This window comes from Canis lupus, chromosome 2 (assembly GCF_011100685.1).
Source record: "Canis lupus familiaris isolate Mischka breed German Shepherd chromosome 2, alternate assembly UU_Cfam_GSD_1.0, whole genome shotgun sequence".
Taxonomy (NCBI): Eukaryota; Metazoa; Chordata; class Mammalia; order Carnivora; family Canidae; genus Canis; species Canis lupus.
In genome coordinates this window covers 73212582-73239704 of record NC_049223.1, presented here as the reverse complement: position 1 = coordinate 73239704, position 27123 = coordinate 73212582, and the positions used below count along the sequence as shown (strand labels likewise).

Genomic DNA, 27123 nt, shown 5'->3' with positions numbered 1-27123 from the left:
AGATAAGGAGGGTCATTATATAATGATAAAGTTCAGTTCACCAGAGGGAGGGAGATAGAACGTTTCTAAACTGGTACGCATCTAATAACATAGCCTCAAAATGCTTTGGACAAATTTGGAGAAATGGAGAAATCCAACATCCTATGATGGGCTATATTAACACACCAATCCTAGTAATCAATAGGTTAGGTAAACAAACAAAAAATCAGTAGGAAGATGGGAGATTTGAACCATGTCATTAATAAGTTCTATATGTCCCAGTCATCTATTTGTCTATCCCTACTGTCAATACTTCATGGTTTCATTTACTGCAGAATTAAATAAATTACAAGCCAGCTTGTACATCATCCTTGGCACATGGAAAGTGCCCAATAGGTGTCAATGACAGCAGCACCAGGAATTCACTCTGTGACTTTTCCAAGTGTAGACACTTCACCTCTGTAAGCCTCATCACCTCTTCTAAAAAGTGGCCCTACAATAAATGATTTTTCCAAGTGGTTTTGCAAACCAAATGAGAATAATGCATGTGAAGGTATTTCATAAACTACAAGAAAAAAATATAAATGAAGGAGTGGCTGCTCTTACCGGTTAGCTGGTATTGCACAGCACCAAGCATCAAGGTAAATAACGTCGGAGTGGTCGGCAGAGGGAACAGCAGCGCTGAGATGCCCGGGAGTGCCGAGTAATGCCAGGCAGCCCTGTGGACCCTGCGGCTATGGGAGCTTGGAAAAGAGAGTCCGTAGGTGAAGGCGAATCAGGAAGGCTTCTCGAAGGCTGAAGCCTGCCCTCTGGTGGATGCGCCCGGGATACTCGGCGCAAACGCGAGGTGCTCCGTGCCTGTCCCTGGGAAACCTCTCCCCAGCGTAAGCCCCTACATCCCCTCGGCTCATGATTCCTGCAGACACTGGAGGGTAGAGTGGGGTGATTTGGAAACAAAATTATCACTGTGGCCTGTGTCTCACAGTACCAAGCTCGCCTCATCTCAGAGGCTTGTTGGGCACCCTCCCAAAGAAGGGGTGGGGGGCACCTGGGTGGCTCAGGTCATGATCCCTGGGGTCCTGGGATTGAGTCTCACATCAGGATCTCCGCAGGGAGGCTGCTTCTCCCTCTGCCTATGTCTCTGCCTCTGTGTGTCTCTCATGAATAAATAAATAAATAAAATCTTAAAAAAAAAAAAGAAGCAATTAACCACAGATGCCAGGGAGGGGACGTGGCCTAGGCTCCTGACCACCAACCTGTTTCAGATCACCACTAGGACTGGCAGGGATGGCCTCTCTACCTGTGGCTGGAACCTCAGGAGGCCAAGTGGAGCAGTCCACGCAGGGTTTAGGCCCTTTATGGAGAAAATATTTACTCCCATTCTCTCTGGAAGGCGTTTAAAAATTGTCAAGGCTCTGGAACTAGTGGGTGCTTAATATTTGTTTGCAAAGCAAATGTTGAAGGGAGGAGGAGGGATAGGATGTGTAAATCTCAAGTAGAGTAGGAAGCCTTGTTGGAGGAGCTGCTCAGAAGCCCCCTTCAGATGGCCTTGGGCTCTAGGGAGAAGCCGGAGACAGAGGCGAATTGTTCCTGGGGACTTGTTATGTTCCAAAGGTAATACGTCGCTGATGTCACAGCTGAGTTCTCTGAAAGCAGAGCCCGAGACAGAGTTTGGGTAAAGGATGTTTATTAGGGCCTCAACCCCTATGAGAGAAGGGGCAGGAAGCTGGCTCGGGCAGGGGAAGGGGTTGAACCATGGTCCAGGCTGGCAAAACCTGGCTCAGAGGACCTGCCCAGAGCTCTGGCGTGAGCTAGGTCAGTCCGTGTCCTGCACTGGGCTGGAAAGCCTCGACCTTCACACCCCACCTCTGCCAGTCAGCAGATAACAGGCTGCCCTTGGAAGGGTATGACTTTACCTGAGGGGGATCTGGGCAGGGGAGGCCTGCCCTAAAGGAGGGGACAGCTTCCGGCCGACTGCACTCACCACAAATGGGCAGCAAGCCCCTTCTCTAAAGTCTGGTGTCTACCACAGACTGCCCTGGAACTGCCTGAATCTGCTTCCCCGTAAACATTCTGAGTCCACTAAGAGTCATTCAGGAGTCCACTGGCCAGCGAGTCCAAGGAGGAGAACCTGGGAGGAATGTTAGTGGGACAAACTAGATCCCCCGCCACTGCAGACTGGCTCAGGGCTGCAGCTGATAATCATCATGTCTCTTCTCCTCTATGATTCCACCCTACTGTCAGCTGGCCTCAGTGGCTCATCTGGTGGCATGATCCGGCCCCTCCTCCTCGAGGAGCCTGAGCCCCTGGTCTCCAGGACCTTCTCAGGCCAGAGTTGTATTATCTGGCCATTTATAGTCACAGCTGTACCAAGGAGTATCACGAAACACTCCAATAGATCACCTGGAGTCGATTATCCTAATTGTGTAACAGCAGCTTTATTCCTTTTATAAGCAGGGTCAACCCCTCCCCCTCGCCCTCCCCAGCCTGGCCATGACAGTGGCAGCTTTTCTGACTGTCAGTCCCTGGATACAAGGAGCTCAGAACACCCAGCAGGCAGATTATAATCTAATGCAACTCCTTTTGACAAAATGTGCCTCCTCTGAGGGCCAGGACCTCTTACCTGCAGAGCCCAGAGTGGCAGTGTTGTGCCCAAGATTGCGAATCCGAGAAACCACCAAGGAGCCAACACCGATGCAAGCGCACGAGGGTTTATTAGCAAGCTCGAGCTTGGGTCCAAGTATACCTGACACAGCGGAGCAGGGACTTGGACCCCGAAGTGGTTTACAGCTGGGTTTTTTATAGGCTGGTCTAGGGGATTTTCAGAACTCTGCCGAGGGCAATTCTAAGCTCTGTTGTCTTTCTGATGTGGGATTCCCTGCCGAGGACATTCTGCAGTTTTTCCTGCAAAGTTCAGCTCTTATTCACAGGGGCCTAAGATGGCTGTACTCGTGCTAATGCTAAACTTTAGGCGGGATGGCCTTAATTTTTCTCAGCCTCCACAGCAGGACTGAGAAGCACGAGGTCTCCAGTGGGATATTAGATTGATAGTAAGTGGGGTCACTCCTGCTTTCACCCTTGGTTCCTGTACTCCTCTATTCTTCCTATGGGGACACAGTGCCACATAAAGGTCTTTGAATTAGTCAATGCTTTGGAATAAGTATTGTTCATCGGTGTCCCACTTGGGACCAAAAGGGCAGATCTTTATACCCTCACCTGCCTCAGTCACCAGATGCGGGCCACCTAGGGAAGGGCGTGACCTTGCGTAAAGGGGCTCTCAGCAGTTGAGAAAGACAACGAAGGAGGTAAGAGGCACAGGCAGTTTGACTGACTGCACTGCCCACAGATGGGGGCACTGAGCCATTCCTTGAGGGTGCCTGAGTAAAGGACCCAGATGCTCCACACCTCCCACCCGCTGCATTTTCCTTAGACTGACTCTACTCGTGGTCCCCAGATGACCAGAATCATTCTAAAAATCACATCTAGGCAGCTCCTCTAGAGGAGGAAAGGGACCATTTCTTCCCGTGTCTCCTTGAGAGCAGGGAAATTTTCCCTAGGATCCTGCAGGAGACTTCCTTGCATCTCACTGGCCAGAAAAGGAAATCATGTGATTTTAGAAGGCCTTCAGGGGCCCAAACTTGCATCACTCTGGTCCCAAGACCCTCAAGAGACCCTCTCAAGCCCCTTCCACAGTCTTTCCATGATTTCTTCGAAATCCATTCATGAAACAAATGTATTGAGCACCGCTAAGCACAAGGCACAGTGCCAGGTGCTCAGAATGTATCAGTGAACAGAATGAAGGTCCCTGTTCTCACTGAACTTATATTCTAGGGGGGAGACATTTATGAGCATAAATCAAGAAGTTATTTAGAATTATAGAATGTGCTAAGTTCAAACAAACAAGAAGATGCAAAGAAAAAGTAGAGCAGGGCAAAACGTGTTGGGGATGCTGCAGAAAGATGCTGGCCGAATTATTAAATGAAGTGGTCAGGGTAGATCTCGCTGGGGCAAGAGTTGAACCACATCTTAAAGGAGATAAAGGAGTTAGCAAAGTGGAGCGCTAAAGGAAAGGCATTCCAGGCAAAGGGTCAAAGCCCTAAGGTTAGACATGGTCGCGTGTTCCAGGAATAGGCCAGGAAACCAAAGGACCTGGGGCAGGGTGGGTGAGAGGGAGGTTAGCCAGAGAGAAGATCTGGGTCCTGGAAAGCCTTGCAAGCCTTTGAGGGCTTTGACTTTCACTCCAGAGAAAAGAGGTGGGGCCTTTTTCAGGAATTTGAGTGGAGAAGTGATAAGGTGATTAACTTCCACACTGAAAGGATTGATCTAGCTGCTGGACAGATAAGGTTAGGTGGGAGCCCCAGAAGCTATTGCAGTGCGGCAATCCAGGCAAGGAAGGATGATGTTTGGATCAAGGCGGTAGGAGTGGGGTGAGACAGGAGTGACCTAAGTTAGGGTGCGTTATCAAGATAGAGCCAACAGATGTTGCGAATGGATTTGATGTGGAATGTGAAGGAAAGACATGTGTCCAAATGACTCCAAGGTTTTGGCCTCAGCAATTGGAAGAACGCTGAGATGGATCTGGAGGGATAAGAGATAGATGAGTAGTTGAGTTTTAGACATGTTGAATCATGGGTTCCCAGATCTTAGCATCAATTCAAAGTCAATGCCTAGTAATGTCTAATAGGTCTGAATTTTCCCATCCCCCTTCCTTGGAGAAAGACATACACTATACACTCCCGCCCCCCCCCTATAGCAGTGCTACAAGGTCCTCCCTTAAGGTACCTGGCCTCCTATTCAGTGGGGACTTCAGCTCTGTGAACCAGCTTGGGTGTGGAAATTAGCCGCAAGGCCGGAATGTTCCATTGTGACAATTCACATTAGATTTCTGGCCATAAGACATGGAGCTTTTACTGTTCTATGTAACTCAAGGATATCTAATAAGCTGCTCATCTATTTCATTCCTAGGGCAACTCTGATCAAAGGTCCCTGCAAGTGAAAACATCCTGGTGATCACTTCATCCTGCAGAGAAAGCATCTACCTTGACGCTGGCAGCTCAGCCCTGCCGCTTGCCCTCTACTCCTTCAGGAACCCATCACCCCTAATGAAATCAGGGAGCCACCTCAGCACTGCCTCTCCCGGTATACCCAAACTGCAGAGGACATCCACCATAAAATTTCTCAAGGATCCTGGTGTTCTCACTTGTGCTTATCTCAACAGCAAGGTGGAGCACTTGGGGATGTCCTCAGTGGGATGAGGGAATAGATGCAGTCTCATGTGATAAATCTCCAATACTCCTGTCTTCTTGGACAGGAGAGACATTAACCAGAGAAATGCTGACATCTCAACCTCAGTGTATACGGGTCATGTTGAACACCGGTTTCCGTCAATTCAACAAGCAATATTCAAGTTACTTTCAGCTGTGAGAGGTAACACATTAAGTCTAGAAGCTCTAGTAAGGGCATTCATATCAATAAAATCACACTGATCAACTATTATATTCTTTCCTTCTTGACTCCCCACCAGATCTACTAAATTAGATTCTCTGAGGGCAGAGGTCTGGCATCTGTTTCATTAGCAAGCTCCACAGGTAAATTTGAGGTAGCCAACCAGAATCCACCAAGGAATAGCATTGGGAGACCACTGGTCTAATCCACTTTCTTCCTTTTTTAACAGATCAGAATCTGAGGTGTGAGAGAGAGCAGCTTGCTTCAGACCAAGAGTGAGTTGGACCAGAACTCTAGTGTCTTGACTCCTTATGAGAACTTCTGCTCTTTCAAGCCAGCTTTACAGTGAACCTGGAGGCATTTGTTCAGCATTCTCCAGAAATTCGTGCAGAGACGGGTTGCAATGATAAGCCAAAAAACGCTGCACATGTCCAATGCTACAAGCCCTGTGATAAAGGTGACCCTAGTTTTGGAGAGCATGATGTGTTTCTTTCCAGTTTATTTTGGTTGTGACTGAAAAACCAACCCAGCAGGGGTTAAGCCAAAAGGAAAGGTATTGGCTTCCCCAACTATAAGAACCGCTACAGGTTTGCTTCAGACATGACCAGATACAGAAGCTTCACTCCTCAAGGTCGGGTTTTCACTGTCTCTGACTCTTAAAGCTGCTCTCTCTCTGCTGACTCAGTCTTCAGGCAGGCTAGACCCTCTGGGCTCTGTCTGCTTAGATTCCTGCACAGCAGGGGAGATAGAGATTTGTCTCTGCAGTCTCAGCAAAAGTCCCCTTGGCTGTAAGTGAGTTATATGCCCATCTTTAAATGAAGTGCTGGGGCCAGAGAAACGCGATAGGCTTTTTGACCCAAGCCTAGGTCAAGTGCCCCACTCTGAGTCAAGTTACACCACTCTGAGAGCACAGGTGGCCAAGGTCAGGGCAGGATGAGAGCAATTGCTGAATGGCAAAAGCCTCCGATGTTCACAGTGCTAGGAACCATGGAGAAGTTGACAATCACTGTGAAGGAGGTGACGATTTTAATCTAGGGGTAAGGGGCACCTGGGTGGCTCAGTGGTTAAATGTCTGCCTTCGGCTCAGGTACTGATCCTGGGATCAAGTCTCGCATCCGGCTCCCTTCAAGGAGTCTGCTTCTCCCCCTGCCTATGTCTCTGCCTCTCTCTCTCTGTCTCTCATGAATAAATTTTAAAAATCTTAAAAAAATAATAACAATAATCTAGGGGTAACATTAAGGTGTTAGTTACAATGCTATGGTGAGGAATGCGTGGGTGGCTCAGTGGTTTAGCGCCTGCCTTCCGCCCCGGGCATGATCCTGGAGTCCCCGGATGAGTCCCACATCAGGCTCCCTGCATGGAGCCTACTTCCTCCCTCCGCCTGTGTCTCTGCCTCTCACTCTCTCTGTGTCTCTCATGAATAAATAAATAAAATCTTAAAAAAACAAAACAAAACAAAACAAAACAATGCTATGGTGATATTAGCAACGATGGTTATTGATGTGGGAAACAATGGCAGAAGAGAAATTATTAAATTTCCTTACTACTTACAGCCCATCGACAAGTCCTTGAAACAGTTACATTCCTCTAGGGACTCAACTGCCTCATGTTAATACTTTGCTAAGGGCAAAAGGCAATCTTAGCCTAATCCCCAGGATCCTGTAAGTCTACTTTAATATATAAAAATTCCTTTAGAAATTTCCTTTATCTCTAACATCCCCAAGATACATGTTGGCAATCACCTCCCAAGCATATAGCCCACTGATACACATCTGAAGAGTCTCCTGCCTAAGGTTTTATTAGGCGGTAATAAATGACCTTTTTCTAACAATAGCTAGCCCCCTCAAGGTCCTGGGAACCTTGCTTCCAAAATTCCTTAGAGACTTACACTATCATACCTGACCCCCTCCCAACTTGAGAGTATAGAGTAGGTCACTCCTCATAACCCCAGGGCAGTTCTTTCTGCCCACAGGTCCTGTCCCTATGCTTTAATAAAATGACCTTTTGCACCAAAGACATCTCAATTCTTTCTTGCCGGTCAGATTCGAAACTTAACGCCTTTTCCTACATCTTATAATAATAAGTCACCTTCTTGGGCATCTACCTAGATCTCAGCTTCTACATTCTCTGGGAACTTGCTCATATACAGAAGGACAGGTCCCCACCATCAGGTATATTCAATGTGACACAACACCTTTCTGGCCATCGCTCAGTGCCAACCTTAAAACCAGCTAGAGGGATCCCTGCCCTTCAAAGGGGGCTCCAATATCAAAATCGCCCCCAAAGTCATTTATTAAAGACCATACAGACATCTCAGTTCGATACAGTGTAAGCTGTAATCCTCTACATCTGCTATCATACCTAACATCATTCAGCCCCAGGGAAACAAATGCTTCTCCACACCTCTTGCTCTCTGTCCTTGAAACAAAAGATCACTGCATCCAAATACCATGAAGCTTTGCACAGCTGCTGGCATCACAAACAGCCACGGTTCCAGGCTGTGGAGTTCGGAGTGGTAAGGGACCTTAGGTAAGACAAATGAGAATTTGTCTCTCTTGTCAAATTCTTCCTCTCTGAGAGCAGGAATGCTGTAGCGAGAACATACTATCCCCCAGCAAATGCTGAACATCATTTTCTTGCTCCACTTCAAGAGTTTCAAACAAGTAGATGATTTTTGCAGTAGTAACATATGACAGCAGAGGAACATTTCTGCGATGTTAAACAATGTAGTTTACTCTTACATTTGGTTTTTTGTTGTTGTTCTTTTAAGTAAACTCTACAGGGGCTTGAACTCCCAACACTGAGATCAAGAGTCAAATGCCCTAATGACTGAGCCAGGCAGGGCCCCTGAAATTTTTCATTATAAGAACATACTTGGTCATTTTGCTCCAATCAAGGAAAGAAAAAAAAAATAGATTTCATGGCATTAAGATGGAACAATTTGTGAATTATTCACATCTTTATTTTCTTACCCATCCAGTACAGCTGGCCCTTGACCAGAATACCCACAAATATGTTCAATAACAATTACATTCAGTCATGTTTGATATTTTCATGACTTTGTGTAAAAAAAAAAAAAATCAAAACATTTTTCAACGTGTCATTAAGGACCGTGTATCTGTCAGTATTTGCAGGAGGATAGATTTCTCGGGGCTGCACTGCTCGGGAACCCCGGTTCCTTGCCCACGTGCTCGCTACCGTGCTGGGTGGGGACCGGATGGCTTTTGTCCCTGGTCCTGGATCTGGAGGCGCCTGGCTGAGCACAGCGGTGGAAGGTGAGGACGGAGGTGACGCAGGTGCGGAGGAGGAGGCGGGCACCAGGTGTCGGTGGCGAGCGCCCAGCCGGGCTGCCCTGGGCCACCCCCCCCCCCCGCCCCCAGGAAGCCTCCGGGCTCCTCCTCCAGGCGGGCGGCGCAGGGGCGCAGGGGCGCAGGGGCGCAGGCGCGCGCGGGACCGAGGCCGGCGTGCAGCTGGGGTGGGGTGCGGTGGCCCGGAGCCCCCGGGGCGGCCCGGCTCCCCGGCCGCGGCTGCGTGGCCCCCGCTGAGTGCCCCCCCCCGCCTGGGCGGCTCCCCCCCCCCCGCCCGCGTCCGCGGGGGCTGCGCGGGAAGCAGGTGGCGGGCGAGCGGGGCGCGGGGTCGGGGTCGGGTCGGGTCGGGTCGGCTTCCTCATCCTGCCGCGGGCCGTCCGCGCTGCGAGAGCCGAGGCCGATCCCCCACTCGCTCGCTTCGCCGGCGGCGCGGAGGAGCTCCGCCAACAGCGCCGCAGACACCTTCCTCTCCGCGCCCCCGGTGGGTGCGGGGCGCCGGCTCTGCCCAGAGGCCGCACCCCTCACCGGGGGAGAGCGGGAGCCAGGCTATTGTTGTGGCTGAGATTCTTTCCTAAACGGAAGGCCCCGAATTACGGGATAGCTGCTCTAATCTCTGTGGGGGTGCACAGGGCGGGCGGAGGGGCCCCACCGACGCCAGCGTGAGCCCCTCCTCCTGGCTGAGCCAGACCCCACCTGGAGCCCCATCTCCCCAGTGAGCTCCCTTTTCTCAGGACCCCCATCACCTCTTTCATCTCACAGATCCCCTCCCTTCTTTGTACCCTGTCTTCCCTCTCGGCTCTGCTGAGCCTCTTCCTCCCTCCCTCTTCCTTTCCTTCTCACTCTCTGTCTCTTTCTGTCTCCCCGCCCCCCCCCCGCCCCCCACCCCCCCAGCCCCTTCCTTCTCTAGCCTCAAGGTCCTGGAAACCTTGCTTCCAAAATTCCTTAGAGACTTACATTATCCCTGATCCCCTCCCAACTTGAGAGTCCCTCCCTGACCCCTCAGGGAGGCTCTGGCTCCTGCTGACTTTAGGCCTGTAGCTCTCACCATCTCTCCCCCAACACCCCCACCTCCCATCCCAACCAGGCCAGAAATCCCTTCCAGGGGCACAGAGAAACCCACTCTTTGACATTGCTTCCTCCTGCCCCACCCCCTTTCTCTGGCAGAACCAACGTCCTCCCCTGTCCCCTGCTTTGATGGCCTCTGTCACAGAAGCACTGCCCTGGCTGGAGTTGGGATGAGTCTATTACGCCTCTGCCCGAGCCCCCCACCCCAACCCCTAAGCAGGCTGAGCTTCCTGAGAGCAGAAACCATGTCTGACCTATTTGCTGACCTCACAGCACAGAGCATGTTCAGAATGATTTGTCGGAGACAGAGAAAGGATTTAGGTCGGAGGCATCAGCAAGGTGTCGATGCAGGGCAAGGGGTAAAACGCAGATTCATCTAACATTTATGAGCCCCTTAAGGCACCAGGGACCTTTCAGTTGCCACAGCCATTACTTCTTCATGCCACTCAGGAGCTGGGTCTTGTCGTTCCCATTTTACACAGAAGGAATCTCAGAGAGGTTAAGTTCTTGCTCAGGCCACACAGCCAGTGAGTGGTTTCACCAGGGTTAGCATCAAAGCAGGGCTGAGGTGTGGGTGGTGTGGTGAGAGGGCTGTAGCTGGTGGCTAAGGGAGGTAGGTACCACTGTGGGTCTGGGGTCTGTGGCTAGATGTCCAGGCCCCCCCTGAGCCATCTCTTTATTCCCGACACTGACCAGAGCTCCTCCCTCAGCCTTCCCTGACTATCTCCTCCGGAAGGAACCAGTTCTGACTCAGGCTTATTCCAATCGATCATCAAGGTGATCCGGGAATGAGCTTGGACATAGGAAGGAAACACCTCTCGGGTTTGGCCTCCCACTGGCCCGAGGTCCTTGATCTAGCACCAGAAGGAGCCACTTTAAGGATCTCCCTAGGGATCCAGGACCAGAAAGACAGATGATCTGTTCACAGAAAGAGTGCCCAAGACACCCTGCAGGGCAGACAGCACCCTCATGATCTCCCTGCTCCCACTGACTCTTTCAAGGCTCTTTCACCCAGAAAGCCAATCCAGTCTGACCTCTCCTCTAAGAGCCTACTCTGGTCGGTTGATAGGATAGAGGGTCTGTGTCCATTGGCTTCCTGGGACAGGGAACTGTCACCCCTCAGACTGGGAGCTCCTGAGAGCAAGGCTCCTTGACCACCTCCCACCTTGGACTCCTGAAGGCAGAGCTTCTGTCTCCTGTCTCCCCTCTCTGACTGGGCACTCCAAGGTCTGGAGCTGGTCTCCAGCAACCCCCCCATGGAGTGTTCCTGCAAAGAGGTGGTGTCATTTCCAGTCCTCAGATCAGGGGCTCCCCCAGGATGGCACCTGAGTTCCACTCTGAGTCTCCTTTTTCTGTAGCTCAGCATCTGTCTTGGTCCCTAGAAAAGAGTTGAGAAGCCCACCCCCCACCTCCCACCCTCATTCCGCTTGCCCTTCCACCCAACCCGGATACTCCTTTAAGACCAAAGCGATGGGGGTTGTATCAAGTCAGACACAACAGCCCCATCCTCCCCCTCCTTCACAGGCCAGGTTTCCTGCCATTGACAGCATCCCAGCTGGGCCCTGCCCTGCCTCCATGCTTAACCCCTTCATGACCAGATCTCAGTGCTAGGGGCCTGTACCCCAACCTGTGTCTGTAAAATTAGAATAAAAGCACCCCTTTCACTGGGTTGTTGTAGTTAATCACAGAACAGTGCCTAGCATATATTAATCCCCCAATAAAAGTTAGCTATTAGTCTCATTATGTGAGCTTGGATGGGTCATTTCACACCTCCGAGCCTCAATATTCTCAGCTGTTAAGTGGGGAAATAAAACCCATTACTCCCCAAAGATTGTCTTAGGGATGAATTGTGATCATGTAGATGAAAGTATTTTGCAAAGAGCCATAACCGTACAATATGGAACTATCATGGACCCAGAAAAAGAACCCAAAACAAAACAAAAAAACAAAAAACCTTCCCTTAACTAGGTGGGAAAAAAAACCTCTTACTACAAATGGGCCTCCTGTTTTTTTCAGATTCATTATCTTGCTTGACAGGCAGAGCGGGCAGTGTAAAGAGTGGTTTTGGAACTGGATTTTGGCAAGATCCCATTTCTTCATCCATCAAGTGGAGTGGTCACCCCTCCTAGGTCCCCCTCTAGAATTCTTGGGAGAGACAAGGGAGATCCAAGAGCACGGGTGCAAATGTGCTTTGCAAACATTACAAGTTCTACAAGGGAGGGGAAAAGGTTTGTGGGAAGTGGCCAGCTAGAGGGAGGCAGGGGCCCCTTGGCAAGGGTGTTGATTTTTGAGCTCTGGGTGCTGCAGTTTACTAGGCAGAGGGGAGGTGATCTCCTGGCACTAGCACTTTGGGGACATGGCTCCCCCTTGAGACAAGAGAAGTCCCCAATGGGGCAAAGGAGAAAGGAGGCCAAAGGCCCTGGAATCATCCATTCATAACCCTCTTCCCATCCAATTCCATTGGCCATGGGGAAGACTTGGGCAGAGGCACCTCAAATAGGCTCCGAGGTGACTGTCATGCCAAGACTTGCTAGGACTGGCTCACCTTGCACATCCGCAGCACCAGTGCCCTCACCCTTCAGCTGCAGATTCCTGGCCTCACCTCTAGGGAGAGCGGGCCTGCCACCATCCACACACCCCAACTAGGACAGGCCTAAACCTGCTACAGAGGAAAATAAGCACAGTCAGCTAGAACCCTGCTCTGCCTTTGCATTTTAACCCACAGGTTCTTCCGAAGCCTAGCAGAGGAGGCTGACCCCCCCCCCTCCCCCCCCCATGAATAGCATATCCCTACCCTAGGCCTCTGGAGGAAGCTAGGGAGTCAGGAGACCTTGTCTGGGTCCTGGCTGTACCCCAAGCTCACTGCACCTTCATGCAGATCGCATAACCTGTCAGGGCCTGTGTGATCATCTGTATAAAATAATGAAAGAAGCTGGACATGGTCCAAAGGTCCTCTCCAGCACTGAGACTGTGACCAGGAAGGAGTTAACTAGAGACTGGGCTCTGGGTCAGGAAGGCGAGGGTTAATCTGGGGGGGTGGGGGTGGAGGCTCTCTCTCCTTTTCCTGTGGAGAGTGAGGTTTGGCTGCCACCAAAGTTACTTCCAGTCCCTGCTGTCCCTTCTGTCCTTGTCTGATCCTGCCCAGGGACCCCTACATTCAGCCTCCATACCCAGAGGTGAGTGTGTCCTGAACCCAGGGCTGGGATGGGAAGGCACTGGGGGACCCAAGGGCAGGGAGGCTGGAGCCAAGCCGGTGAGCAAGTTCCCAGCCCACGTCCAGAGCTGAAGCCATGGGCAAAGTTCAGACCACTAACCACAGGACTGGGAGGAGGTGGGCGAAGGGACAGAGGGCACAAGGATGTCTGCCAGGCTTCTAGGGTGGAACGTCCGTGGTGAGCATCAGGGCCAACCCAGGAGGCAGGGAAGAGACAGTGGACACAGACTATTTTGGTCCTTGTGTTTAGGAACTTTTTATAGCCTTGCTGCTCAGGGCTGGGAAGAGGAGAGAGCGCTGGGAGGATACCCATAAGGTCAGACAAGCACAGTGCCCTCCCGAGACCTTGGAATCTGACCCATTGCCTGGTAGAGTTCTTGAGAGCACTGCCAGGCTCTCCTTGCTGCCTGGGTTCCCAGTTACCAACTACCTATATGGACTGACTTACTAGACACTAGATAGGGGTTTGTGAGAGAGAGAGACAGAGCAAGGACAGGTCTGGGCGGTGGGGGGGGCTCCCCCCAACCCTGCAAGTTCTGTTCTTTTGTTGCCTGCCTGACTGGAGGTCCCTTCAGCTCTCAGAACTTCTGTGCCCCTTTCAGCTGAATGGAGGATTCGGGAAGGAGGGAGCCCGGGGTGGTATGGGGTGTGCTGAGCTGTGTGGGTGGCCCATTCTGTTACTGCCAACAGAACTGTCAGCTCTTGATTTACAGCCCCTCCTGGTCCCCTTCCCCAGTGACAGAGGGGAGGTGGCGGACAAGGGTCACAGGGTCTCAGGATGAGAAGAAGGCAGGGACCCTAAGGGCAGATTTCTGGGAGCCAGTTATTGGGAAGAATTCGTGGAAGCAACTTTTTAGTGAGGCAAAGGGCCCATGTCTAATGGCAATAGCTTGGTTTTATAGCAGCAAGAATAGAAGCAAAACATAAGAGGGAAGTTCTGATCGGCTATGAGAGAAGCCATCTGAACTAGTTCTGCACTGCAAGGCTAGAGACCTGGGTTTCAACCCATCTCTAACTCTCAGACCTGAGCAAGCCCCTTCCTCTCTACCAATTTCCTTTTCTGTAAATGGAAATGCAGAGGTAGGCGAGGTGGTGTTTACAGGTAGGCATTGAGGAATTCCCTTGGCAGGGGTACAGAGGTGGCAAGTAGCTGACTGACATGACCTGGTGGCCACCTCTCTTTCTTCCCCCTTGGCCCTGCTGGGACTGGGCAGGGCAGTTGGCTGCAATTACTGGAGGCTCCTACCCTGTGGTTATATCCCTGACCTCGGTGCTTGGGGGCGGGAAGGGTGGGCCCTGCTGGAGCCAGCCTGTGGCTGGGGAGCCTTCTTGTCTTGGACTCAAAGTTGCTGGGTTGGGAAGAGGTATTTTTTCCGGTTGAGGCCACTTTCGGGAACTGAACTGGGACCAGCCCCATTTCCTTTTCCAAGTGTCCCACTTGCTGATACTTGCTTGGCATGGCTCTCTGGCCAGATTGGGGCACCCTCAAAGGGGCATGTTTCTGGGTGACCAGGGCGCCCCTGCTCAATGTCTTTGAGGGATAGAGGAGGGGGGAAGGGGTAGCCTGAACCTCTGCCCCTTAGGCACGGTCTGGCCCTTTTAGTTGGGGGAGGGGTGGCTGACTGATCCTATTCCCAGGAATGCCTGCAGGAGAGATGCAGGGACATCTATTCTCTCCCTGACTGACTGTCCCTCTTTCCCTGTAGGACACCCCCCGCCCCCCAGCCAACTGCTCTTGGCTCCTCAAGTAGCTGCCTACATCCAGTGGCTTATGGGGTACTATCCTGCCCAGCTCTGCTAAGATGATCCTGGCCTCTCCCTCCACCCCATCCAGGGGACGGACCCCCAGCGCGGTGGAGAGGCTGGAGGCCGACAAAGCCAAGTATGTCAAGACACACCAGGTGATAGCACGCCGCCAGGAGCCAGCTCTGCGTGGGGGTCCCGGACCGCTCACCCCGCACGCCTGCAATGAGCTGGGCCCCCCTGCATCGCCCAGGACGCCCAGACCCGCCCGCCGGAGCAGCGGCAGGCGGCTGCCCAGGCCTGACTCCCTCATCTTCTACCGCCAGAAGCGGGACTGCAAGGCTTCGGTGAACAAAGAGAACGCCAAGGGCCAGGGGCTGGTGCGGCGCCTCTTCCTGGGCGCCCCCCGAGACGCCCCCTCGAGTAGTCCGGGCCCAACGGAGCGACCAGCGGCTCCTGGGGTTTGGGCAGCGCCCCAAGATGCCCCGGAAGCGGCAGGAAAGCGGGCGCTGTGCCCCACATGCTCACTGCCGCTGTCGGAGAAGGAGCGCTTCTTCAATTACTGCGGCCTGGAGCGCGCGCTGGTGGAGGTGCTGGGCGCTGAGCGCTTCTCTCCGCAGAGCTGGGGCGCGGACGCCAGCCCCCAACCCGGAGCGTCGCCGCCGCCCGGCTCTGGGGACACCAGCGACTGGACGTCCAGCGATGGCGACACGGATCGCCCGGACGGTGCTGACCGCGGCGGCGGCGGCGGCGGCGGCTCAGAGGCGGCGGGCTCGGCGCGGGACGGGCGCCCCCCGGTGTCCGTGGTGGAGCGCAACGCGCGCGTCATCCAGTGGTTGTACGGCTGCCAGCGCGCCCGCGGCCCGCCGCGCGAGTCGGAGGTGTGACTGCCGCCGCTGCGGCCCGAGCGCGCTCCGGGGAGTCCCGGACCCCAGGAGGGTGAAGGGGTGGGCGCAGGGCTGGTCCCGGGCACGGGCAGGGACGCTCCGCCTCCGACGCGCCGGGTGCCTCTAGGGAGCCCTTCCCTCCGGGTTCTTGGTCTCTCCCTGTGAACCTTGGGAGGATGGGACAAATCATTCCGAAGGCCCTTCCCAGAGTAGACGACGGAGGGGGAGGGGGCAGCTACGTGGCTCCTGTGGAGGCCGGGTCTGGGGAGAGAAGCCTGGAGTGGGGGATCCGAGAATCTACTGAATAAAGGCAAAACGTTCATTAAAGGAGTCGTGATGCTGGATTAGAGAGCAGGTATGGAGGAAAGGAGGGCCGGGTTTGCGGGGTTACACCCGGGGGTTTTGGAGTGTGGGTTCCAGGCTCACTGTGTGACCCTGGGGAAGCACTTAACCTCCTCGAAGCACAGCTGCACCCCTCGATGATCAGGGTATTTTTGAAACGGTCTTAAAGCACCTTGCAAAGTGCCCCCCTGCATTATAGAAAGTGTTCGATAAACGACAGCCGCTAAGACCACTACTGATTAGTACTCTTGTGATCATCTCCTCCACCGACCCCAGGTCTCCCAACCAGATCCAGGAGCCAGGAATACCGCCTGTGAAGAGTTTTGGGGAGGGGTCTGTTCCAGAAATCTGGGGTCCCCTACCCGAAAAGGGGCCCCATTCCTGGAGATGTGCAGCCTCCTTTTGGTTACTAGCTATGGATGGGCTGAGAAAGGAATAATTCAAAATTGAAGGGACCCGTTCAAAGCAGGATTTTGCTAACCTGCAGCCTCACATCTGGCCACTATCTTCCTTTCCCTCAGAGACACACCAGGTCCTTTGTTTGCTTCATGCGACCACACCTTCAAGTCCCTGCTTAGGGTTCCCCTCTTTGCCTGGGCTACCTTCCCCTTTCTTTCCACTCAATCTTTCCAAGATTACATTTATTCATTCTCCCTCAGAAATTCCTGAATTCCCCGGTCGGCTTCATCTCTTCTGAGCTCCCAAGTGCAGCCTTATTTTTGTGACTCAACTTGCTACCTGTGTGGGACCCGCTGGTCTTCCCCTTGTACAGGGATGGTGCACATAGCAGGGCCACAGGCTATTTGTCGAATTAAAGAGGCTGAACAGGGCAATGAAGCCTGTCCTCTGGGGCCCCCCAGTTTCCTGGAAAGTTGCGCCCTAAATCGGACTAAATCTATCCTTACACCAGGACTGTCTGGTCATTTTTCCCTTGTAGGTTTGTGGGACAAGGGAGGGGGAAGACCCTTTGAGCTAGACCCGGCCTTGAGGTTGCCCACCCAAAAGCAGTCATCCCCGCTGTCCGGACAAAGACACGCGGTCACACGGGGGGTCGGGTCAGGGTTTTTATGGGCGCGGGGGAAGGAAGGAGCGGGTGCCCTGGTGGGCCGCAGGCTAGTCGCCCTTGGACGCGGCCTTCACCCTCATCTCGGCCAGTTTGTGGGTGAGGAAGCCCCACTTGAAGCCGGCCACGGTGTCGGCCTCCCCCGGCTCGGGGCGCTCGGCAGCCTCCTCCGCGGCCTCGTCCCCCGCTTCGGGGTCCGGCTCCGGGTTGGGTTCGGCGCCGCGCAGTATGGACGCCGCCGCCGCCTGCTGCTGCTGCCACCTGCTGGCGAACGCGTCCCAGAGCCCCGGCCCGCGCGGCTCCGCCTCCGTCGCGGTCACCGCCTGCGAGGGGGACTGCGCCGCCAGCGGGCTGCGGGAGAAGGACGAGCGTCACCGGCCCAGAGGCCCGGGGAGAGGACGAAGAGGGGGATGCGGGGCGCAGGCGCTAGGAGTGGGGCAGGCCGAGCCAGGCGGAGGTCTGGTGACCTGGGGCGCAGGGTGACTGCAGGCCAGGGGAGGAGCTCAGAGGCACAGGGAAAGGGGGCTAGGGTGGGACAGGGTCAGGGGGTGAGGTGAGGGGTCTGGGAAGAGGGAGGCGACACCGGGATTCCCCCGGGAGAGAGTTTAGCAAAGACTCGGGGAGAGCGCGCGGCCTCCGCGAAGCGCGAGGTGCCAGGTGTGGAGAGCGGCGCGGGGAGCCCGGGAGAGGGGCGGGGCCCAGCGGCGCTTGGGGCGGGGTCAGACTCCCGGAGCAGGGTGTCGGGGAAGCCAAGGTTGCGGCCCCGGGGAAAGAGGCAGGGCGGGGGCGGGGATGAGGGTCTGTGATGGAGGGAAAGGAGGACTAGGAAAATGAGGGGACGCTAGAAAAAACCACGGGTGGAGCGACCCAAGGAAATGAGAAAGGCTTAGATCAGGGCTTAGTGGGGAGGGGCGGGGGGTGGGTGGCAGGGAGTGTGGGGGGAAGGGTAGTCAAGGATTGGTGAGGAGTCTTGAGGTGGGAGCCTCAGATCTGAGGAAGAGTCCTTGGAGCCCTGGGAGGGTCAGGCAGTGACTGCCAGGAGGGAGAAAGGAAACCTTGCGAATGGAGAGATGGGTGGGTCTGGGGGACCCCCGGGAGGAAGGAATAGGGGAGTGTCAAAGAAAGGGGGCGTTGCTGGGCTGGAGGGAAGGCCGGAATAGAGCTAGGAGAGAGGAGCTGCCTGGGGTCCCAACCCCTAACCCCTCAGCTTCAAAGCCTTTCTGATTCAGTGGTTCCTAAATTAGTGTGCCTCGGGTCCTCAGGAGCATGCTGCAAGTATAGATCCCAGCTTCAGGCCATATCCGCTGAATCAGAATCTTTGAAGGAGGGTCTGGCACAAACTCCCTAGGAGGATGAGGGTTTAGACCGGTATCGGGAATCACTGATCTGGGCCACCCTCTGTTCCAAACATCTAAAGTTTCACTTTTCTGTTCCCTGACTGTAGGGAGATGGCCTCTCCCATGTGGATGGAGAGAGAGAGCACCTAAAATACCTTCTAGCACCTCAATCCCAACAGCCCTTTAAGTCCTCCTGAGATCTAACCTAATCTCCAGATATGTTGATTTGGCCTCTTTCCTGCTGAGAGAAACTGAAACAGCCAGGGGCTGGCCCTTCCCCTCCCTCCTTGATGAGAAAGATACACAAATAGACCAGAAAGAAAGGACATGGGAGAAGGGGGACCCCAGGCCCATCCCAGCCCCCACCAACACACACATACTGGTCAGCACAGGGCTCCGGTGGCAGCAGCTTGTCCTCATCTTCTTTGTTAAACAGAGATGACACTGTCAGCCAACCTTTCACCCCAACCCCCTGAACCTGGGAGGAAGGGGCTGGGAATCAGGGAGGGGTCACAGCACCACCTCCCAGGATTCCACAGTAGCCTCTACCGGGTTCCCCCCACCCCCAGGAGTTGGGGTGAAGAAGGAAGAACTCACCCGGCGGGCCAGCTGTGACATGGGATGGCAAGCCTCTTCCGCAGGTCTTGCTGGCTCAGATTCCACTAATGCTGGGTTCCCTCGCTGGGACACAAGACCCCCTCCCTAGCATGAGAAAGGCTCCAGACGAACAGGACCTCCCTCCCCCACTGCTAGCCTGGTATGCACACCCTGGCACCCCAAATCCTCACACCTAAACACCCATCTAGTCCCTTCACACCATCCATCCATCCATATAGGTTATACCTCTACACAAAGCTCCCAATCACATACCTTACCTGTATAGTTAATCCCTGCAGACACCCTTGAGCACACATACCTGCCCTCCCACAGACATATCCACACACACCCAAAAATGTGTGGACAAGGGTATGCATGCTGATGTGGACACACACCCGTACTGCGCATGCCTCCACACGGCTATACCTCTTCACCTGTACGTAGATGTACATGCTGTGAAGCACCTACATAAGGACACATACACAGTTATACCATTCATACCTGTGAACTTATACGAATGCAGACATCTGTGCCAAGGCCCACCTGCAGCACACTAAACCTCTCCATCCATCCACAGACACGAAGACAGACATGTACACACACACGCTATACAAACCTGAGACCTGCAAATGCTTTCACAGAGGGATTCAGGAAGAGACTTACACACACCCAGAAATACTTCTATCTGGTTCACACCTACACATACAACTTCATGAGGTATTTTACATGGATTCCAATCCTACTACTGACCCACAGATACTTCTACACAAGCCCCTCCTTGGACACCATGCCGTCTAGACATAAACTTATTTACAAACATACACACACACCCTTCAGAAATATTTCCCGTCCCTGTGATATCTGTTTGCAGAACTGCCACTTATCACAGCCTCTAGATGCAAGATTGTTCCCAGTTTCAGAGCTTTTTTGATCTTTAATGTTAGGATAAACATGATCCAAGTCTGGCTCTAATCTGATGCTGCGACAGTGACCTATGTGCAAGCACCACTTTTCCTATTTCCAGCACCATAGAGCTCACTCCCTCTTAAGGCAAGCCATCCCAGTTCTGCAGCCCTGCTCATTAGAAAGTTGTGTCAAGCTGCATATACCCTGTGTGGCTACTGCCCTTTGGTCCTGGAAGGATATCTTCCATGTGGTCGCCATTGAGATCTTTGGAGACAATAGCCATTCTTCTGGGGGCCCCCAAATCTTCTTCCTCAGTTTTCTTAAATGCCCTGGCTTTCTGTACTGTGCCATTTGTCATCTCTGAATGTGCCAACTGCTTCTGCACAAATATGCCCCCACCCCAAGCCTGTCCCTTGCCCTTCATTGTACCTTTCACTCCTGCTGCCCCTCTGCCATGACCCACCCAGCAAACATGGATGGTACCCACCTCCTCTGCCAGGTCCTCCTCAGATTCCCCACTTAGGGTCTGTAACACTTTGGACTTGTAGGTTTTCCAGAATGCCTGGTTCATGGCTGCAGGGGAAACCGACCTGGCACCCAAGCTCAAGAAGGCAATTGACTCAGTGGGCACCCAGTGGGTCTGGCTCCAGGAACTTGGTGAGGCCGAGAGCCTGTCCCAGGGATCAGGTGACTTCATTAAAGATGCACCAGGCTCCCCAGCTGGCACAGTGCCCAGCAGGTGAACCTGATCCAGAGGAGTCTGGGGTGGGGGTGGGACAGAACTGGCTTCTGTGGCCTCAGCCCCTTGTCTTGACCCATATTGGCCAAGAATAATGAAGACATCTCTATGGAGTCCTCCTTCCTAGCCCTAGGGGTACTTGAATTTGATCTCTTGGAATGGCTCCAGAAAAATCTTTCAGCCACAAAGTCCATTTATAAAGTCCTTGGGCCCAAGACCCACACTGGACTGGTGCCTCTGGGACTGTAGCCATACCAGTTGTGCCTTCATGGGGGCCTGCCCTATATCCCTACTTAGCTGTGAACTGGGTTGAGGAGGTCCCAAGGCCCCCAGTTGGCACCCTGAGCTTACATTTCACTGCTTTGTCTGGTCTGGAAACTGATTCCTGTCCCCAGGGATGCACGTGCATGTCTCCCTGTTTCCTGGCAACAGGTTCCAAAGAGCTGGAGTCCCTGAATTATTGCTGAGCTCCTCTGGTCAGCCAGGAAGGCACCAGGCTCCGATGAATGGGGAGAGGCTCTCCGGCCCTCTCCCCGCCCTGATCACACACAGCCCCTAGGCTGGCTCTCTGCCTTGGCTGCTAGCCCATGCCTGGGAGTCCAGGGCTCAGAAAAGGGGGCAAAGGGGGGGAGTCCTTCCGTGAGCACCTCCTCGGGGAGAAGCTGACCCCCGGTCAGTCTGAGGGGGTGCCTGAGCACTGCGCTTCCTGAGGAGGAACACGGCTTGCTCACGGATTTGGACGCGGGCGGACGAAGGATGGAGACGCAAGGGAGTAAGGGCGAGGTGGTGAGAAGGCCTTCGTCGGGATCTGGAGGGATCTCCCGAATCCTGTGGGGGCCGGCGCACGGACTCACTCTCACTCATTAATTCATTTATTCACATCACGGACATTTTTCAGTGCCTCCGGAGATGCTCAAGGCATTTTCCCTCTTCCCACTGACCGCGGAATCCAAGATCTGGGAACCAGCAAGGGGAGACGGTGCCAGGGGATGGCGCAGAGGCAGGCTGGGCCCGGCGGGACGCGAGGGCGGGGGCCGGAAGCCCGGGGCGCGCTGCACCCGCTACCCCGCGACAGCCTCGCCCAGGCGCAGGACGCTGCCCTGGGCCCCGCCCGGCCTCCGTCACTGACGTCGACCGCCGCCCGCGGGCGCTCGGGCTGCGAAGCGCGATGACGTCATCCGGGGCGGTCCGGAGGAGCCCGCGCCGCCCCCGGGCGTCACGTGACGTCACCCAGCAATCCGGAAGCGCCCGCACGTGTGCTCCGCTGCCCGCTCTGAGCCCCCCGGGCCCGTTGTCCCTGGCCATGGGTCGCGCCCGGCGGACAGGTGCGCACCGAGCCCGCTCCCTCGCCCGCCAGATGAAGGCGAAGCGGCGGCGGCCCGACCTCGATGAGATTCACCGCGAGCTGCGGCCCCAGGTCCCCGCGCGGTCTCGGCCGGACCCAGCGTCTGAGCCCGACCCCGACCTGCCGGGGGGCGGCCTGCATCGCTGTCTGGCCTGCGCGTGAGTCCCGGCCGGGCCTGGCCCGGGGAGGAGAAGGGTAGGCGGGACGGGACGGGGGCGTGGGGTCCGGCCCGCGGGACGCGCGGGGTCTCCTCTCGTGGGACCCGTGGGTGGGCTGGCCTCCCATCCGTTCAGGCGCGCAGCCTGGCGTCGGGAAGAGCTCGGTTCAGGGAGGTAGGCGTTACCTGAGAGGCTTCAGCTCACTCTTCTCCTTACCGGCCTCCCATCGCTGCAGGAGGTACTTCATTGATTCCGCCACCCTGAAGACCCACTTCCGATCCAAAGACCACAAGAAAAGGTATGGAGTAAGGAGAGGATTGATGGGTGAGTGCTGGGCACACAGGGCTTGCATCTGGTCAGCTCCCAACTGTCATTCTTCTTTCTCCCAGGCTAAAGCAGCTGAGCGTGGAGCCCTACAGTCAGGAGGAGGCGGAAAGGGCAGCGGGTATGGGCTCTTATGTGACACCCCAGCGACTGGCAGTGCCCATGGAAGTATCCACTGAGGTCCCTGAGATGGTCACAACTCCCTGCATGACCTGAGGCTGCAAAGTGCGGGAGCTGCCCATGGACAGCACTGCAAGGGCTAGGCTGAGAGGGACTGTGCCGGCCTCTTTGGGCCCTGGGTTTGGGGAGTGGATGGCCTCTCCTGGGTACTCTCACCCCCAATAAAGGAACTGGATAGAGAAGACTTGCCTCTGACTGTAATCTCCAGGCCACTCCCCCAGACTCCTGGGCTGTGGGGTTTCTCTGTTACTCTTGTTTACAGGACCTAGGGTGTCTGTTCCCCACTTGGTCCAGCTTTTCCCTACAGCCTTGCCTTCCCTCAGGGGTCCTGGGCATCTGAGCTGGAGCCTCCAGAGGGAGCCCAAGTCAGTAAAGGAGAGAGGGAGGGTCTGGTTAATGCTGTCCTCTTCCCCATGAGAGCAGGAACTGACCCTCAGAAAAGAAGTGTGTTCCCAAGATTGCAGCCCCTGCTGAGTCACCTCCCCCAGGACCCAGGTGGGAGGCCACCTACTTTATCATCAGGCCTGTGGCGGCCGCCGCTGCCCCACCATCTTCCAGACAGCATAGCAGGAGCCACCCAGTCCAAGGACAGCCAGCAGTGTAGCCACAATCCCAGCCAGTGGACTGCGGGGCTCTGCTTTCAGCTCCCCAGCTATCTGCATCTGAAGGTACACAGAGGGTCCATCTGAGGGATCAGTTGGAGACTTCTCGGAAGGTAGTGGGTAGGAAGGAACTGGAAGGTACAGTTGGGTGAAGAAGGTACGGATGCCACTGCTGCCCCAGGGAGATTCCACCCCAATCCCTCTCGCTTCACTGCCCATCTGGGCCCTGGCTGCTCAGGCGGCAGGAAACGTGACCGCCTGGCTTCTGGGGGTGTCAGCCCAGCGATGGTAGGGGAAAGTAGGGGGTCGGTGCCAGAAGCCATCGGTGAGAGGTACTTACCTGTAGTACACGGAAGTAGCCAGGGGTCAGGCGTCGAAATCTCATGGTGGATGCCTCTAGTCTCCCTGGCGGCCTGTGGGATGGAAGCAGGAATGAGGATAGCGGTGTTCATGATACCAAGGAGCAGAAATCCAGGCATAGAGGTTTCCGACTTCTCATGTACATGAGAGCCATGCCTCAGAGGATGCTCACCAGCGTCTGCCCTCCCAGGTCTGGCAGGGGGCGGGGCAGATGGACCTTTAAATCTGGTCCCTTCCCCCTCCTGCCCGTCCTGCCAGCCTCAGGAGCAGCTGTCAAGAGAGATCAGCATCAGGCCTGAGCAGCACCTCCCCCACTCACCACGGAGGGCAGGCTGGGTAAGCAGGAGAGGCCTTGCATGATAGCACTTGGGAGTCTTAGACCTGGACAGGTACGGGAGACCCAACCAGAGTTGGGTCCTGGCTCTATCCGTACCCCTCAGATGATTGGATATCACCAGTCAGCCCTCAGCAAAAGAGGGGCAGGGTGTCTTATTAACCCGCCTCTCCCCGCAGACATTGGTAATCCTTTTCACTTGGTTTCTGTTAGATCAAGGGCCCCTACCTTCGGGGAGGGCATATATCGCTTCTTTTTCCAAGATGAAGTTCCCGCAGGGACTTTCCTATTCTTGGCTTGGGGACAGTAATAAAAGGAGTTTAGTATATACTGATTAAGAAAGCTGTCCACGGCATGCTAAAATACAGTAGCTGACTGTGCTAGGCAGTATTCTAAGCAGTAAATGTGTATTATTTCATTTGGTATTGACTATCTCATAAAATGAAAAAAAAAATTTAAAAAGCACATTTTCAGAGTAGCATGTAAAGTATCTGCCCGTGTAGAGAATAGAAACTGGTCCCCACTCCAGAATGGAATAGAGATATAATGACCTGCTGTTAACCTTTGAATGTTTTACAATAAACGTGCAGAAGTAACTTTTATAAACTCAGACAACTATATTTACTTTTTTAAAGATTTTATTTATTCATGAGAGACAGAGAAAGAGAGAGAGAGAAGCACAGGCAGAGGGAGAAGCAGGCTCCATGCAGGGAGCCTGACATGGGACTCGATCCCGGGACCCCAGGATCACGCCCTGGGCTGAAGGCGGTGCTGAGCCACCGAGGCTGCCCAGAAAACAATCTTTTTTTTTTTTTTTTTTTTTTTTTCAGAAAACTATCTTTAAAATAGAAGCTACCATTTACTCTGTCCTTACCTCCCTAGCCCTGGCAGGTGACGGCGGCACAAAATAAAGGCAAGATCTTGAATGTTAGGCCCCTAGTCCTTTTAGGGGAGCACGTGAGCACAAGTGGTGAGTTCCTGTCCATTTCTCCCCTGCAGGATTACGTGTTTAGGGAAGGCAGGGGCTGGCTGACTCAGGGTAGGTGTTTGATGGAACTAAGATGGTGGAGACAGGTCTTTGTTTATTGGGCTTCCCCAAAGTGCCACAGGCAGGTCGTTGAAATGAGAGGCAAAAATGTGAAAGAGGGACACAGCACGGAGTAGTGATGAAGGAGCATGTGCCCCACAGGGTGTGAGGGGCATGAAGCAAAGGAGGGAACCAGAGAGGTGAGGGCTGTGTTGCACCTTTGGAGCCTACTGGTTCACCAGTGAGGGAGCAAGGCCTGCAGGGACCTGTGGAGATGTTGAAAATAGCAGTCAACAATCTGCATTCATGTTTGATGCCACATGTGAAGATGGGAAGGGGGTCAGCAGAGCTGGCCAAGTTCCAGAGAACTGGATTTATCTGCGAAATTATGGAATGATAACAACTGAAACACACACACTATATGAGCCATCCATAGGCCAAGTACAGAATTTGGATTTGGGGCAAGATCATGACAGGCTTTGAAGGCTGGGTGTTGCTCCCCTGGTAGGGATTCCAAAGGGATAGTCAGAGGCCCAGGCTCCTCTTCACAAAATTAAAGCAATAATAACTCAGCTCTATTCCATAAGACAGATTTCAAAATACTTCAAGCAAATCTCCACAGCACTAAGGTCTAGGTGTCCCTGTTTTGGACAGGAAGAAACAGGTTCAGAGAGGTGTGGAGATTAGGTACAGTCACACAGCAAATGATACTGATACTGTTTCTGATTCCAAATTCCTGGGAGTCTCCTGGTCTGGGATAATGGTGGTGATGGTGGTGATAATGGTGACAACAATAAGCAGTATGTTTCAGACTACTGTTTTAAGAGAAAGGCTCCTAACTGGGATTTAGAATTTAGGGGGCCCATAAACTTGGATGGGAAAAATGGTATGTTTTTGCTAACTTGTAATAGAGATTTACCATTTCTGGTGCCTGGGTGGCTCAGTTGGTTAGGCATCTGCCTTCGACTCCCGTCATGGCCTCTGGGTCCTAGGATTGAGCACTGAGGCAGGCTCCCAGCTCAGCCAGGAGTCTGTTTTTCCCTCTCCCTCTGTCTCTTCCCCTGGTTGTGCTCTCTCTGTCTCTCTCAAATGAATAAATACAAATTTTTTTTAAATTACCATTTTGGGAATCCTTGGGTGGCTCTGTAGTTTAGCGCCTGCCTTTGGCCCAGGGCGTGATCCTGGAGTCCCGGGATCGAGTCCCACATCGGGCTCCCTGCATGGAGCCTGCTTCTCCCTCTGCCTGTGTCTCTCATGAATAAATAAATCTCTTAAAAATAGATAAAATTACCATTTCTTTCTACATGGATTGAAGTATGAACAGTATCTGGCTTTGTCACCTATTAAAATCACAGATATTTTTATACCAAATTATAGTTATTCAAATATCTCAACATTGTATATGCTCATAATTATTTCAAAATCATGATAGTTATAAACCCATTTCAGACACTCCTGCTATGTAGCTGCCATGGATTGGGCACCTCTAGGTCTAGTAGAGGGTCAGTGACCAAATGGTGAATCTCCCTGTTCTCACACTGGTGACCCAGGCTTCTCCATTATGCTCCTGCATTCCCTATGTTTACTTGTTAACTGATAATGTGAGAGAAGATGAATAAAAGATCACACCACAGTTTAGTGTTCTTCAAGTTTAACACCATGCTGATAACATTAAAAAGGACAATTTAACTTAACAGTCTTGTTATATTTTTTAAAGGTTTTATTCATGAGACACACACAGAGAGAGAAGCAGAGACACAGGCAGAGGGAGAAGCAGGCTCTCCTGAGAGAGCCCTATGTGGGACCCAATCTCTGAACTTCAGGATCATGCCCTGAGACAAAAGCAGAGCTCAACTGCTGAGCCATCCAGGCATCCCCTTGTTACTTTTTTTTTTTTTTTTTTTTGAGATTTTATTTATTCATGATAGAGAGGCAGAGACACAGGCAGAGGGAGAAACAGGCTCCATTCAGGGAGCCTGACACAGGATTCGATCCCGGGACTCCAGGATCACGCCCTGGGCCAAAGGCAGGCGCTGAACCGCTGAGCCACCCAGGGATCCCAAGATTTTATTTATTGATGAGAGACACACAGAGAGAGGCAGAGACATAGGTAAAGGGAGAAGCAGGCTCCCTGCTGGGAGCCAGATGTGTGACTGTATCCCAGGACC

At 53.5% G+C, this 27123-nt stretch overlaps 4 protein-coding genes and 1 long non-coding RNA gene across 8 annotated transcripts in view; 3 read left to right on the top strand and 2 right to left on the bottom strand.

Annotated features, from left to right (window-relative positions):
- The first annotated feature begins 4865 nt into the window (after positions 1-4865).
- Positions 4866-6498, top strand: LOC111094703. The gene is made up of 4 exons (XR_005355089.1): positions 4866-5201; positions 5291-5406; positions 5504-5567; positions 5654-6498. It is a non-coding gene; the product is annotated as an uncharacterized LOC111094703 (long non-coding RNA).
- A 2057-nt stretch (positions 6499-8555) lies between these two features.
- Positions 8556-15971, top strand: FAM110D (family with sequence similarity 110 member D). 2 transcript variants are annotated; one of them, XM_038529644.1, is made up of 2 exons: positions 8556-8699; positions 14718-15971. In XM_038529644.1, exon 2 carries the CDS (start codon positions 14814-14816, stop codon positions 15639-15641), a length of 828 nt encoding a protein of 275 aa, XP_038385572.1. In that variant the 5' UTR covers positions 8556-8699; positions 14718-14813; the 3' UTR covers positions 15642-15971. The 2 variants fall into 2 exon arrangements, with proteins under 2 accessions (XP_038385572.1, XP_038385571.1); XM_038529643.1 differs by lacking the exon at positions 8556-8699 and adding an exon at positions 12836-12973.
- Positions 15972-17096: 1125 nt separating this feature from the next.
- Positions 17097-21391, bottom strand: C2H1orf232 (chromosome 2 C1orf232 homolog). Its single transcript, XM_038529642.1, has 4 exons — positions 20374-21391; positions 18981-19064; positions 18764-18861; positions 17097-17397 (listed from the first exon to the last, which is right to left on the bottom strand). The coding sequence occupies exons 1-4, from the start codon at positions 20581-20583 to the stop codon at positions 17097-17099; spliced, it is 693 nt and encodes a 230-aa protein (XP_038385570.1). The 5' UTR covers positions 20584-21391.
- Positions 21392-21836: 445 nt separating this feature from the next.
- Positions 21837-22814, top strand: ZNF593 (zinc finger protein 593). The gene is made up of 3 exons (XM_038531497.1): positions 21837-22128; positions 22364-22426; positions 22518-22814. The coding sequence occupies exons 1-3, from the start codon at positions 21929-21931 to the stop codon at positions 22666-22668; spliced, it is 414 nt and encodes a 137-aa protein (XP_038387425.1). The 5' UTR covers positions 21837-21928; the 3' UTR covers positions 22669-22814.
- Positions 22669-27123, bottom strand: part of LOC111093403 — a 16063-nt gene continuing 11608 nt past the window's right edge. For 2 of the 3 annotated variants that reach the window (XR_005355944.1, XM_038531498.1), the window contains 2 exons: positions 23575-23647; positions 22669-23294 (listed from right to left, as the gene is read on the bottom strand). Coding sequence is in view for 1 of the 3 variants with exons in the window: in XM_038531498.1 (XP_038387426.1) it covers positions 23151-23294; positions 23575-23647 (217 nt within the window). In the remaining 2 variants the exon portion in view is untranslated. Of the gene's footprint in view, positions 23295-23574; positions 23648-24156; positions 24225-27123 lie in introns of all 3 variants that reach the window. The other variant, XR_005355946.1, reaches the window with a different exon arrangement.

Bases quoted from the DNA above. Each gene is read 5' to 3' on its own strand.
- ZNF593 (XM_038531497.1), top strand. From the start codon at position 21,929: ATGGGTCGCGCCCGGCGGACAGGTGCGCACCGAGCCCGCTCCCTCGCC. The intron at 22,129-22,363 runs GTGAGTCCCGGC...CCATCGCTGCAG, and splicing joins CATCGCTGTCTGGCCTGCGC to GAGGTACTTCATTGATTCCG. The intron at 22,427-22,517 runs GTATGGAGTAAG...TCTTTCTCCCAG, and splicing joins TCCAAAGACCACAAGAAAAG to GCTAAAGCAGCTGAGCGTGG.
- C2H1orf232 (XM_038529642.1), bottom strand. From the start codon at position 20,583: ATGAAGTCACCTGATCCCTGGGACAGGCTCTCGGCCTCACCAAGTTCC. The intron at 19,065-20,373 runs GTGGGTACCATC...CTTGTGTCCCAG, and splicing joins AGGAGGACCTGGCAGAGGAG to CGAGGGAACCCAGCATTAGT. The intron at 18,862-18,980 runs GTGAGTTCTTCC...CCTTCCTCCCAG, and splicing joins TGTCACAGCTGGCCCGCCGG to GTTCAGGGGGTTGGGGTGAA.
- FAM110D (XM_038529644.1), top strand. From the start codon at position 14,814: ATGATCCTGGCCTCTCCCTCCACCCCATCCAGGGGACGGACCCCCAGC.